Source organism: Callospermophilus lateralis, chromosome 9 (assembly GCF_048772815.1).
Source record: "Callospermophilus lateralis isolate mCalLat2 chromosome 9, mCalLat2.hap1, whole genome shotgun sequence".
NCBI lineage: Eukaryota > Metazoa > Chordata > Mammalia > Rodentia > Sciuridae > Callospermophilus > Callospermophilus lateralis.
In genome coordinates this window covers 27862685-27875691 of record NC_135313.1, presented here as the reverse complement: position 1 = coordinate 27875691, position 13007 = coordinate 27862685, and the positions used below count along the sequence as shown (strand labels likewise).

General features: G+C 46.5%; 1 protein-coding gene across 1 annotated transcript; it reads right to left on the bottom strand.

The window, feature by feature from the left end:
- Positions 1-3392: 3392 nt before the first annotated feature.
- Fzd5 (frizzled class receptor 5) lies at positions 3393-10213 on the bottom strand. The gene is made up of 2 exons (XM_076866336.2): positions 9805-10213; positions 3393-9531 (listed from the first exon to the last, which is right to left on the bottom strand). Exon 2 carries the CDS (start codon positions 9273-9275, stop codon positions 7518-7520), a length of 1758 nt encoding a protein of 585 aa, XP_076722451.1. The 5' UTR covers positions 9276-9531; positions 9805-10213; the 3' UTR covers positions 3393-7517.
- Between the last annotated feature and the right edge of the window lie 2794 nt (positions 10214-13007).

The following is a 13007-nucleotide window of genomic DNA, read 5'->3' as shown; positions in this document are numbered from 1 at the left end:
TTCATATTTCCTATTTACCTCCCAGTATGCCCATATATTACTGAAATCCAATAGCATTGAATCCTGATTTTATAACAGTTTGACTTCTTGGTTTAGTTTCCTACAGCTCTAAGTGCAGTATTTTTTGGTTTAAAAAAAGCAAATATCTGGGGCTGGGGTTGTGGCTCAGCGTGTGTGAGGCACTGGGTTTGATCCTCAGTACCACATTAAAAAAAAATAAGGGATATTGTGTCCATCTACAACTAAAAAGGAAATCTTTTAAAAAAAATATTAACTAGAAAACAATTTAGTCTTATTGGAAACTAGTTTGCACACAAGCAAGCTAAAATCTTCTCTTTAACCATGTTTAAGATGACAGTAAATTATTTCCTCACCCATTCTTGAGAATAGTACTACTTGGAAAAGTACTTAACAGCTGGCAGAAAAATAACCCAACCTGCTTGTTTGCATGCAAAATCTGTAGATTGTACCTAGAATCTATCAAGCAGTCTATCATTAGATCATCATAATTCTAACAGCCAGACACTTAACCTTGAAGGCCTAACACTGCCAGCAAACAATACAAAAAATCCAGGAGCTCATCAGTAAGGCTCCTTTCCCTAGTACAAGGGGCTATACATTTGGTTTCTAAGGCAGTTTTCACTGAACTATTCTAAATGGGTTTGGCAAGTGAAAATGCATCCTTAGCCGTGAGATAAAGTTAAGAATACCAGTTTGTGCTTTATTTGTTCTTCCTGCGCCTCAGGAAAGTGAAATCAGAAATTAAGAGGAATCTGGAATCCAGTGGGGTAAAAGGATGGGTGGTTATTTTAACTGTTTTAAGGACTAAGCAATTTCAATGAGATTAGGGAGATTTGGTGTGATAGTCCAGACCCTGAGGTCCTTAGTAAGATATAAGTAGTATCTTCTTTAAATACCTCAAAGGACATAGAAATTTGTCTTACAATCTACTGCTTCATCTTCTCAATTCAATCCTTTACCAAAATGGTGTCTCTTGTATGTAGCTCAGTGTGAGAGCTGACTCCTCTAAAGGCGTTCACTCACCTGCTGCTTCAGCCCTTTGGGACCCTCCCATGAGCAGTCCATTCTAGCTTCACCCTGTGACCTTCAGCTAGCCTCCAACCTGCCAATGCTAGATATTGTTTACTGTGACTTCCAAAGTATTAGCACCAGGTTCAAGAAAATAAAGCTTTTATATGGCATACATGCCCCCTAGTCTCTTTGTTCACCTGAGTCCTGTTTTCCCCAAAGCAGCTATCTCTAACTCGTTCTTAGCAATTCCCCTGAGCTGCTCACATCCTTAAGCATATATCTTTGATCTAGACTGAAGACTAGGTGTAGTATCTGCCACCTTCCAAAATCTGGTATTTCAACTGGCATTAGACATCTTGTTTTTAAGGGAACTAATGGAGAGGATTCCATTTCCAAAACTCCACCCCCTTCTGCTTTAAAATTGCCTTCAACTCCTCAGCTAGGGGATGGGGTGATTTGATTTTGTTCAGTCCTTTCAGTGTCCCAGATCTTCTCAAGATTTGATCTGCAAACCACCTGCCTCATCAGCCAAAAGTGCCTGTGAAACATGAATTTTCAATAAATGCAGTGGTATCCTGGATTGGGTTCTGCACAGATAGGAACATTGGTAGAAAATCTGATGCCTGGAGGTCACTGTAATGTGCCAACGCTGACTTCTTAGTTGTAACAAATGTTACAACTATAACATCCTGTAAAAATATACGATGTTGATGAGTAATGTTTGCAACTTTTAAAAATCTTGGATAACTTTAGATTTGCAAAAAATTCCAAATTTTTTTTGGGGGGAAGGGGGAGGAGCTTCTTTGGTCCCAGACCTACTAAATCTCAATTCCTGGGGCTGAGGCTTGGGAATTTACATTTTTCACAGGAACCGCAAGTGATTCTTATGCAGACTCAAATTTGAAAACATCCTCTCAACTCCCTTTCCATTCCATGCCTGAACATCTTCTGCCTCCTAGCTTTACTACCTTAACCTTGCTTTAACCTGGTTTAATCCTTTAAGTCTTCTGAACCCTAAGATATAATTGCCACTATTTCCCCATTTTCACAGATGAGAAAAAAAATACTATGAGATTAAATTCAGAATCACAACCCATTAGAAGTGGAGCTGGGATTTGAATCTTCAGTTGTCTGATTCCCCAGCCTAGGCTTATAACCATTCTGCCTTTCAATCCTGTTTCCATCGTCAAACTGAAGAGCTCTGTAAATAAATCACTAATAGAAGCATTATGATATCATCCTGGGCTCATCTCTTCAACTTTTTCTAAAGTCTCTGCTCCAGCTTGTGACTACCCCTCTCTCCCTTTTCAGCTGGCTAAAAATGAGCCAGGAGAAAGCAAGTGAGAGATGAGCCAGCTAGTCCTATACACCTAAGTACCTGTAACTGCTTTTCTGTCAGCATCATGCCTACCTGTTATATCCCTCCCCGCAACCCCCCCTGCCCTAACTTATGTACCAATCTAATAAACTCTATAGCACTCAATGTCCATTGACATTGAATTAAATACTCTCATGTTGTTATTCCCACCTCTAAATGGATTTGTTGTCTCCCTTGACATTTTAAACCCTTAATTACCTTTGTTTTCCCACACATTTTCTCACATTGCCTCCAAACATTGCTAGAGAACACTCACATACCAGACATTAAAATGAAGTGGTATTTGGAACATCAGTGGCTAATTTTCCTTCTTGCCAAAGCAGCAATCAGTAGAAGATGCACTGGCGATAGTATTCAGGCTCACTAAGCATCTGTGCTTAGGTGACAGGTAAGTATGGACTCTAAATCAATTTCTCTCTTCTCCTCCAGGCTCCCGGATGAATTTAGAGCTCAATACCTAGTAGTGAATCCAGTTACTGAATGATAAGCAATTTTGGGAGTCGTTCCCTAACCAAATACACACAGTATTGCATCATCTCTCTCCAAATAGGTTCCAGTGTGTAGACAGAGTGTTTATAAAACAGATCACAGGCAATATCTGTTTTTCCACGGAGCTCCCTTCATTTCTTCAAATGAATAATTGAACAATCACAGGATGGGCAGGAGAAACAAAGTATATTCCAGTAAAACATGCTTTAATTCATTCTGCTTCTGGTGACTGGAATTTGCTTCAATTTTTACTTATTAGACTTTGATGTTTATATTTTAAGAACATCTGAAAAACCAGATTACAAAGTTAGAATCCACTCCTCAGACCATCTTAGAAAGCAGAGAGTCTCTCCATAAATGAGAAAGAGACTTGAAGGGCATCTGTTTATTTTCTTTACCATTGTTTTAAAGCATTTTAAAAGTTATCTACATTAATTGGGAACAAAGAAACAAAAATAGATATTTCTTTGTTTTCATAAATAACTAATCTCCATATTTGATAAAAATCTCAAACCATTATTTTACCTTCCCACAAACAGAATTCATACAAATTATTTTTTTCTGAAATAAGGTCAGCAAGTTAAGTATCTTGAGACTAACATAACCATGTACAATTGCTGCTCTACTTAAACTTCCAGGAACAAAACAAAACCTCTTTATGATGCTCTTTTTATTAGTGTTATGGATTCAGAATTATAATCATTTGTCAGTAATAATTTATAGATTAAAATTGATTGTCTACAAATAAAATATCGCTGGCTCTGATGCGAGTTCTGGATTTGACAACAACAGTGACTATACTGCATGGGGTAGGCACTACACACTTAGGAAATCATAAAAAGTACTGAATGCCCTGGACTCCAACTACTGACTCGGTATGTGCCTCATTTGGCTCAGTAAGAAATTCACCTGCACCAAACCCGTATCAAAAATCACTAAATCTCTCATATATATAATATATATTATGTATATACACACCCACAAGACATACATACTGTACATACAGTTTGTAAAAACATGAAGTAATATTGTCTTTAAAAGATGTGCCACAGACAGACATGCTGGCTGAAATAAATCCTGTATTTGTCATCAGGCTGCTAGAAGCTTCTGAGTTTTGAGTCAGGTTAACTTACATCCTGCCTATCCTTCACCCTTCTTTAATGTCTTGGTAGTTTTTTTCTTTCAGAGCCACCCTCCCCAACCCAGGCATATTTCTTCCCCAGAATCACTTGATTAGACTTTGGAGACAAAAAAGGGCATGCAGAGGGAGCAGGGATTCTTAGTCACTGTACCTCACACCTGCCTAGATTTGTGATGTGCTCCATCCTGTTTGCCACATTCGGTGTTAGAAAGCAGTTATTCAAAGCTTTGTCCCTCCTACCCCCCTTGGTCTTTCTGTAGAGCACAAAAGTGAAAGAATCTTCTTTAGCAGGGGTAGCAGTTCATTAAAATATACAACTGCGCTTCCTAGCTCTGGGGTTCCCATTCTGTACCAGAGAGTGCAGGTCACCGATGCTGTTATTAAGGTTCGGTGTGTGATCCATGAGGTTTTCTCCTGGCAGCCCGTGTCAAGATTAGTGCAGCCCTGGCCCAGGAGGGAACTGCCTAATGAATACCAACTTTGAAACAGTGCTGTCGGCATATTATTTAAGCTTGTATGTGCACACAATTACACACAACACATACACACAGGACCTGGTCATCGGCAATAGTCACATGGAAACTTGACAAAAGGTTTGTGTGAATAAACCAATAAGGCACCAAGAAAAATGATTTCCAGCCAATTTAGACAACTTCAAAATGCGAGGAGGGAAATAATATAAATTTTAAAAACTTCCCACAATCTGGCCACTGAGGTCCCATTAGTTCCTGCAGGCAATTTTCTACCTAGATCCTCCCCAGCTAAACTGTGAAGTGAGACACTGCTTAAAACTGGACAGTGAAAGGGACAGTCCAGAAACTGGATCTGAGATAGAAACAGGGCCCCTACATCCCAACCTCACAAGGGTGGCTGTAAAGAAGTTGCTGAACTACCTACCCCATAGCCTTTCATTTTATAACTGTTTTCATGAATATGATGTGTTTATAACAAAAATGCAAAACAGGGAAAAATAAGTATGTGGGTAGAAATAAGGAGTGGCTATAAATAGATGCAGTGTTCTCCCTAGGTGGGTTGGCTGATTACTAAAAGGGGGTGGGGGGTGGGGAGGGTGTTATCTTTGTCTCTTTAGTGAATGAGTGAGGGAAGAAAGGAGAGCAGGGGTGAGAATAAAAGGTGCTTCTGAAACTAGATCTCAGAAAGCATAACCCATCTTGCTTGCCTCCCTTGGCTTAGCATCTATGTTTTAACTGTCTTGCAGGTTAAATTAATTGTTTTTAGGTTTGGGATGTTGCAACAATAAAAAAAAACAAAAGTGTGAATCCACTCACTTCATCCCACAACTTTTAGATTTAGTGCATCATTTCTGGATTCGAAGGAAGGGGGATAGCCCAAATCTGAAGGCAGCAGATTCTGGGAAGACATGTTAAATGAGGGAAGAGGTCAAGGTGATCTCATTTGAAAAAAGGAGAGGAACTGGTGGCCAGGCAGGAGATCCATTGCAAGGTTCTAGGAGGAGGCTTCTGAATAAATAGAGGAATAAGATATGCGCAAAGTTCTGTGGCTATGTATACATGGTTCTGTCAAATCTCCGGGATTTTTAATTTTGATTCAGAGAATGAGCTGGGCAAGAGCAGTACGATTTTATTAATGTGATCAGCTTTGGAGCTATGGTACTAGACTTCTCTCCACCAACTATTTCAATTCCCTGTGGCAACTATGTATTTGTCTACTCAACACTGATGAAAGAAAACTGATGTAGGCTTAAATTTTTCTAACTTTGGTTCAAATGAAGCTCAAATGCCTAGATTCCAGTTGTTTCCCTAGGGAAGCTTTCTCAATCTTTAATTGCTTTTGGCCATTAAATTTCTTCTCCACTCAGTCCTGGTCACTGGTATTTTCTGGCTGATGCACTGTCACCCCTTTCCCAGTGGTGGCCTCACACTCTTCATGAATGAATGGTTAAACAGATTAGGAGAACATAACTTCTGAAGGCAAAGAAGTGTGTGTGTGTGTGTATTCACCAAAATATAGGCTTTCATATATGAAGGAATGGTTAAACATTAGGAAAGCAAACCTAGTAACAGCAAGTGTGTTATAGGCCTTTCTTTTTCTCAGAAAAGGAAAAGGAAAATTAAGGTGGGGTGGGAAGTGGAGTGGGGAGGGGGCTTCTTCTTGCAATGGCATTCCACTAATCATATTTAAAAGCTTATACAAGGATGTTGTGGGTCTCTTGTTTTCAGAGACTGCAGAGAGCACTGTATGGCTGCTTTGGGGACAAAAACTAGCCCTGAGTCCAGGGACACTTGTTTTCCCTCCTGGGGCCAATGTTTGTTCACAGGTAGCCAGCCTCCCTCCCCCAGTTCAAGCACTTCACTGGAGGGTGGGTGTGGTTTCTAATCACAGCTCTCCAGGAGAGGAGGAATAAGAAAAGCAAAAAGACTGTTTAACATGATAAAGGAGGCAGGGTGAGGGAGCAGATAAGAGAAGCTGGAAATTTACTTTAATTACTGGAAGCATATCCGTTTTAGTCCTTTAATTTAAAAGGGAGCCCTCTTTAGCAACAATCCCTAAGTATTTCCAGAAGAGAGTGGGTGTACTTTCACCAAAATTGTAACATAAGTTCCTTTAAAATAATAAGGGATCACAGAAGCTTATTAAGAACCACCCACCCCCTCTCTGGCACAAAGCTTACCATCTCACCAGTCTAGAATTCACGCTCAACCAATCACCATCTCTTAGGCTCTTATTATTGCAAATGTTTATGGTGGACATTCTATGCTGCTACTTTTAACTTGGACAGGACACTGGTTCTGTTAGGAATGAAAATGGCTGCTGCAAAGAACCCAAAGCTCAACTGACAAGGTTAAGAATGCACACAAAATCCCTAGGCACTCCCTCACCTAAACCTGTCAACCTGGAGAGGCCCTAGCACATTATGTTCCCCTCCTTGGGAGGACTTGGGGCTGTACTCCGGGACGTGCAGCAGTTCTAAAGCAGCTTGGACACTTTTAAGCAGTGGAAGGAGAAATTAGTTGAAAAAGCACACTCCACTCCTTTCCAGTCACAGCAACCCAAACTTTCACTGTTCACATTTTTTTAAAAAAGACACACGTATAGGAAATACATTTTCCCAATTTAGACCACACAGTTCAAAGAAACCTGAACCAAATGGAACCTCATTACAATGCCAACTTTAGGATTGTAAAGCCCCCAAAGCAAAGGTAAATTTTGTTGCCAAAATGCAACAGTTAAAAATTAAGAACAATACATATAAATTAAAAAGAGGGTTCCTCTAAAGGCGGCAGTAAGAAACGCAAATCAGTATACTCGTGAGAGAGCCCCTTTAAGAACTGGGACAGATGCTCCCTGGAAACTGCCCCTTTTCCCTCTCTCCAATTTGTCCTGGGAGGGGGCATCAGCACCATGAAGGTAAACGGAAGTGACCTTCTCAAGCTACGAAACAAAACAACCCCCTCCCTCAACTCCCAGCACGGGTCCCTCGGCCGAGGCCTCCTCCTATACGTGCGACAGGGACACCTGCTTGTGGTAGGCGGCAGAGGGGCCCGGAGGCCCGGTCCTGCCAGTGAGCGCAGCGCTCGCCTCGGCGTAGTCCCCGGCGGCCATAGCGCCCCCGCTCTTGTGGCCCCGCCGCGGGCGGCAGCAGCAGCGGCTGGTGAAGCGCCGCCAAGACTCCACTGTCTTGCCGGACCAGATCCAGACGCCCGACGTGATGCCCACCACCAGGCACATGAAATACTTGAGCATGAGCACCCAGTACTCGGGCTTGGCGCGAGGCTGGCCGGCGTCGGGGCCCGGGCAAGCGCAGGTGAGAGCCGCCTCCCAGCTCTCGCGATAGTGCTGCTCATACAGGTAGCAGGCCACCACGATGCTGGCGGGCACCGTGTAGAGCAACGTGAAGATGCCAATGCGGATCATAAGCTTCTCCAGCTTGTCCGTCTTGGTGCCGCCCTGCTTAATGACGCTGCGGATGCGGAAAAGCGACACGAAGCCCGCTAGGAGGAAGAGCGTGCCCACCAGGAGGTAGAGCACCAGTGGGCCCAGGACGAAGCCGCGAAGGGAGTTCAGGTTCTGGTTGCCCACGTAGCATATGCCAGCTACCGGGTCCCCGTCCACCGAGCTCAGAGCCAGCGCCGTAATGGACTTAACGCTGGGAATAAGCCACGCTGCTAGGTGGAAGTACTGTGCATAACCCGCAATGGCCTCATTGCCCCATTTCATGCCAGCCGCCAAGAACCAGGTGAGCGACAGGATGACCCACCAGATGGAACTGGCCATGCCAAAGAAATAGACTAGCAGGAATACGACGGTGCACAACGCAGGGCCTGTCGTCTCATAGTGGATATGGTTGTGCTCCCGGCTGCAGGCCACACTGGCATGGCCCACAACCAGGCGCACCAGGAATCCCAGCGACACGCACAGGTAGCAGGCTGACAGAAAGATAATTGGGCGCTCCGGGTAGCGGAAGCGCTCCATGTCAATGAGGAAAGTGGCCACCGTCGTGGAAGTGGAGATGAAGCAAAGCACTGACCAGAGACCAATCCAGAAGGTGGCGAACGTGCGCTCGTCTGGGCTGAAGGACGGCTGGTAGCAGGGCACCGCACAGTTGGGCACCTGTCCCGTTCGCACCTTGTTGTAGAGTGGGTGCGACTCCTTCAGAATGGGCACGAAGGGCTCGCGGCACGTGCACACAGATGGGCCCCCTGCTGTGCACTCGCTCCCGGAGGACGGTGCCCCTGGCGCGCCTGGGAGGGTGGGCTTGGCTGGGAAGGATTTGGGGGGCGTCGTGGTGGCCTCACTGCGGTTGTAATCCATGCACAGGACCTCGGCGTCGCGGCCCAGCACAGGGAGACGGTCACAGCTCATGCGCTCTGGCCAGGCGAAGCCATACTGGCGCATGAGAGGCGAGCAGCCGGCCTTGGCGCGCTCGCACACGGAGCGGCAGGGCGGCAGCGGTTTATGGTAGTCCGGCAGGCAGATGGGCGTGTACATGGAGCACAGGAAGAAGCGCAAGTCCGGCGAGCAGTGGATCTCCACCAGTGGCCAGAACTGGTGCACCTCCAGGCCCGCCTCGTCCTGCGTGTCGTGGTTGAACTGGTTGGGCATGTGCGTCAGGTTGTAGCCGATGCCGCGGCACATGGGTACCGTGATTTCCTGGCACACCGGGGCCTTGGAGGCGGCCGCCGCCCGGCCCGCCAGCTGCGCCAGAAGCAACAGCAGGAGCGAGGGCGGCGCGCACGGGTCAGGCCGAGCCATCGCCCCCTCCCTCCCCTCTCCTCCCGCAGCCCGCGAGGGGCCAAGGCAGGCAGAGGAAACCGGGGCTGGGGCTTCCCTCTCCGGAGTCTCCCGTGTGACGCCGGGGTTGGCAACCTGTTGGTTTCTTTTTCTCTTAAAGAAATCCGTCCAAAGATAAACTGCTTCGGGAACGCGCTGCCTCCGCTGCCAGCACTCAGCTCTTCGCAGAATAGGGCTGGAGAGGGACGGTTAGGGCTCCAATTCCAGGGAAGGGACTCTTTTAAAAGAGAAGGGGCGGGGGGAGAAAAATTGCAACCTCCCCTCTTGGAGGGGCGTCCCAACGGCTCCGTACCCAAAGCAGTCTCCAATCTCTAACTTAACCACTCTCTTTTCCTCCCCTCAACCTCCTCGAACCAAAGTACTGACTCTCACCACCCTCCTTTTGCTGGCCGAGCCCTCCAGGCTGTGCCTCGGGGTCAGAGCGCTCAGCCCCCGGAAAAGGGCAGAGAAACCGGGAGAACAGGGCAAAAGGGAAGGCGCGGGCTCTCACCTCTAAGGATCTCGCCGAGAGGGGCAGATGTCTGCAGCCAGCCTGGGTCTTCTGTCCTTGGGACACTCGGCTCAGAAACGCAACTCCGAGTCGGGCCGAGGCCGGGAAAGTTTAGCGACAGGCTGGGTAACCGTGGCGGTGACACATGGTAGCAGGTGGGGGCGTCTCAGAGAGCTGGCCGCCCCCCAAACAGGGTCGGCGCAGGCCTGTCACTCGCCTTCTCTTCCTCCGGGCCCCCCGTCATGTTCCAGGCGGAGTGGGGCAGAGGCAGGCCGTGTGTTCCACCCGGGTCCGAGTGCCGGAGCAAAGGCGAGAGCGCCTGGCAGCACCTGGGAGGGAGGAAGGCGGAATGCGGTGGCCGGGAGACCCGGCCGCCTCACAGCACGGCTAGCAGCCGGCGCTGGCCCGGCCGGGACTGCATGGTGAGCGCTCGCCGCCGCGTCCCGCCCGCCGCTCGCCTCCTCCCCTGCAGGGGGCTCCGCGCTCCAGCGAACTCCTGGGGGCGGTGGCTGTGCTATCGGGAAGCAACGGGTTGTTCGGCTCCTCCCCCGCGCTCTCGCACCCTGCCGCCCACCTTCGGTGGTCACAGAGCAGCGCAGACGGCAGCGGGGACACGGCCGCGGGCTGACTGCCCTCTCCCTCCCTGCCCGGGTCACCTGCCTCTAATGCCCGCCGGGACGCCCCGCCCCGGCCCCGCCCCCTCAAGCCTGGGCTCAAGTGGTGGGCCACCCGGCCAAGCTCTCCGCGCGTCCCCTCCCACTGCCCCGCGGGCTCGGCCTCTCCCTAGGCGCCCTCTGGCCCCTCCCTGGGCCGGCAGCCGAAGAAAACTGGCCAATCGTGAGTCGGAAAATGGTGGGGGTGGGGCGAATGCTAATCACGCCGCCTTGAGAACCGGGGCGGGAAACCCTGGCCAGAAGTCCCTCCGGAGTTCTCTGCGAGCGCTCGCCAGTTCGGGACTCACTTTCCTGCGATATGCTAGATTACGAACCATCGCATTCAGGGCTCCCACCAGGTTTCTTTACAGAGTCCAGCGCTTGTATAAACAACTATTCAAAGAATCATTTTTAGCTGCGGCACCTGTCTTTCTCCTTCGAGTTATTGGATTGAGTGAAAGAAGAGCTAATAGTTCTTGAATTCCCAAAAACTTGTTAATCGTTTGCATCTTAATGCAAGACCCGAAATCCTTACAGTTCCCTGAGGCAAGTGCTCCTTAGAGGTGAAGAAGACGAGATTTAGCAACCTGACCTGGTAATAAAAGAGGTGACCTCGACAATCTTGTTCGCCGCTGCATCCGAGCGTTTGGCACACAGTAGGTGCTCAAATCGCAGTTCTAGGATTGGAGCCCAACTAGTTGGGAGCGGCATAGTCTTTACCACTACCCCCCACACACACCCACACACACACCCATATTATCGAAATCTCCCAGACTTCGACCTTTACTTTTGCATATCGTAACAAAATCCTACTACTGTAACGAGAAAGATTTTTTCTTTTCTTCTGGGTTTGGGAGACTTGAAAGATGTTAGTCCTTATCAGTCGGGATTTATAATCCCAGGCAGGTCCGGAATCGCCCACGGCTCAAGGCTCTGCACTGGGCAGGACGCTGGGGAGTTGCCTGCTGCTGAGTTGCGCACTTGCGCGCCCCGGAGGGCGGGGGGGGGGGGCGCTCATCAGCCTGTTGGACTTCAGATGGGTTATTATGCTGGAAGTTTTAAATGTCCTACAAATGCCTCTTTTCTACGCGTTCTAATTAGGTTGGAAGACTGAGGTGTTTAGCATATTTAACATTCATTCACATACTTAAGAAGAGGGTTTAAATTGTATCCAGCTCTCTCGCCCCTTCCTTCCATAGGCAGAGGGCCTGGGGACACTTGAAGGACTCAGGACTGGACTCAGTGACTGAGATTAAAATGTGAATTGTTGTCTATCTATCCTGGCTCACATTTGTACACATTAGGAGACTAAATTTCAGAACAGCCATCTCCCTTCTGCTTCTCAACAAAGCTTGATGGGAAATAATGAAGAATATGTGTGTTAATATCAGCCTCACAGTTAAAAAGGAGTAAATTGCCTCAGAGACACCATAACTATTAATAATTGTTTACAGAGTACATTACATCATTCATTTTCTGGAATTCTACAGGTATTCGTATTTTTATCTCTGGGTTTTTGGAACCACTTAGCCTTTGAGGTCTGCAATTGCCCGGGTTGAAAGTAGTGGGAGTTGAAATGCTATGGCATAGCAGTCCAGAAGAAAGGGGCACCCTCAGTGGAAAGTATGTGCAGCCTGTGAGCATGCCAAGGGAGGCCTAGCTCATTCTGTGCCTTATATGCAACGTGCATATTATTGGGGATGAACAAGTGTTGGCTAATAATAAAAATTATTTGAAGTTGGATAATGTTAATCACTCATACTGGAGTTTAGCCAGATTACTTGTGTTATATCACTTGGTTCTGACTCAAAGTATGTTGTCTACTGGTTTACAAACCTCTCTTCTTAATGAACAGCACAAATTTTACTTTTGCTTGGAGAGCTCTAATAATAGGAACAATAGAAGAAAATACAGTGGAAAGAGATTTATTTTTGTATTGTATAGCTTTTTGTATCATTTTAATTTTTCTTCTTTTCCTATGTTACTTCAACTTAAAGATAATTTAAAATATGATCTTTAACATATCCCAGGTAGGATCCTAAGTAATTTTACCTCATTTAATCATTGTAACAATCAGATGAAGAAACTGGCACCAAAATGACTTGCTTAAAGATATTTATTTAGTACATGGAAAGGGTAGAAATCAAAATTTGTATACACCATGATGATTACAGTTAATATGTTGCAATTGAAAATTGCTAAGACAGTATTTTAAGTGTTCTTACCACAGGGTGGAGAGGAGGGGGTGTGTGACTATGTGAGGTAATGCATATGCTAAATTGCTTGATTTAGCCATTCCACAGTGTATACAAACATACCAAAACATTATGTTGTACATCATTAATATATAGAATTTTTATTAATTTAAAATTAAAGAACACAGAATTTTCTCCTAGATCTTTAGTATTCAACAAACTAGAAAACACTAATTTTTTAAAAGATGAAATTTATTTAATTTTTTGAGTGTGTGTTGTATGGTGGTGCTGGGATGGAACCCAGGGCCTGGCACATGGTAGACAAATGCTCTGCTGCTGAACTATGTCCCCAGCC

Bases quoted from the DNA above. Each gene is read 5' to 3' on its own strand.
- Fzd5 (XM_076866336.2), bottom strand. From the start codon at position 9,275: ATGGCTCGGCCTGACCCGTGCGCGCCGCCCTCGCTCCTGCTGTTGCTT.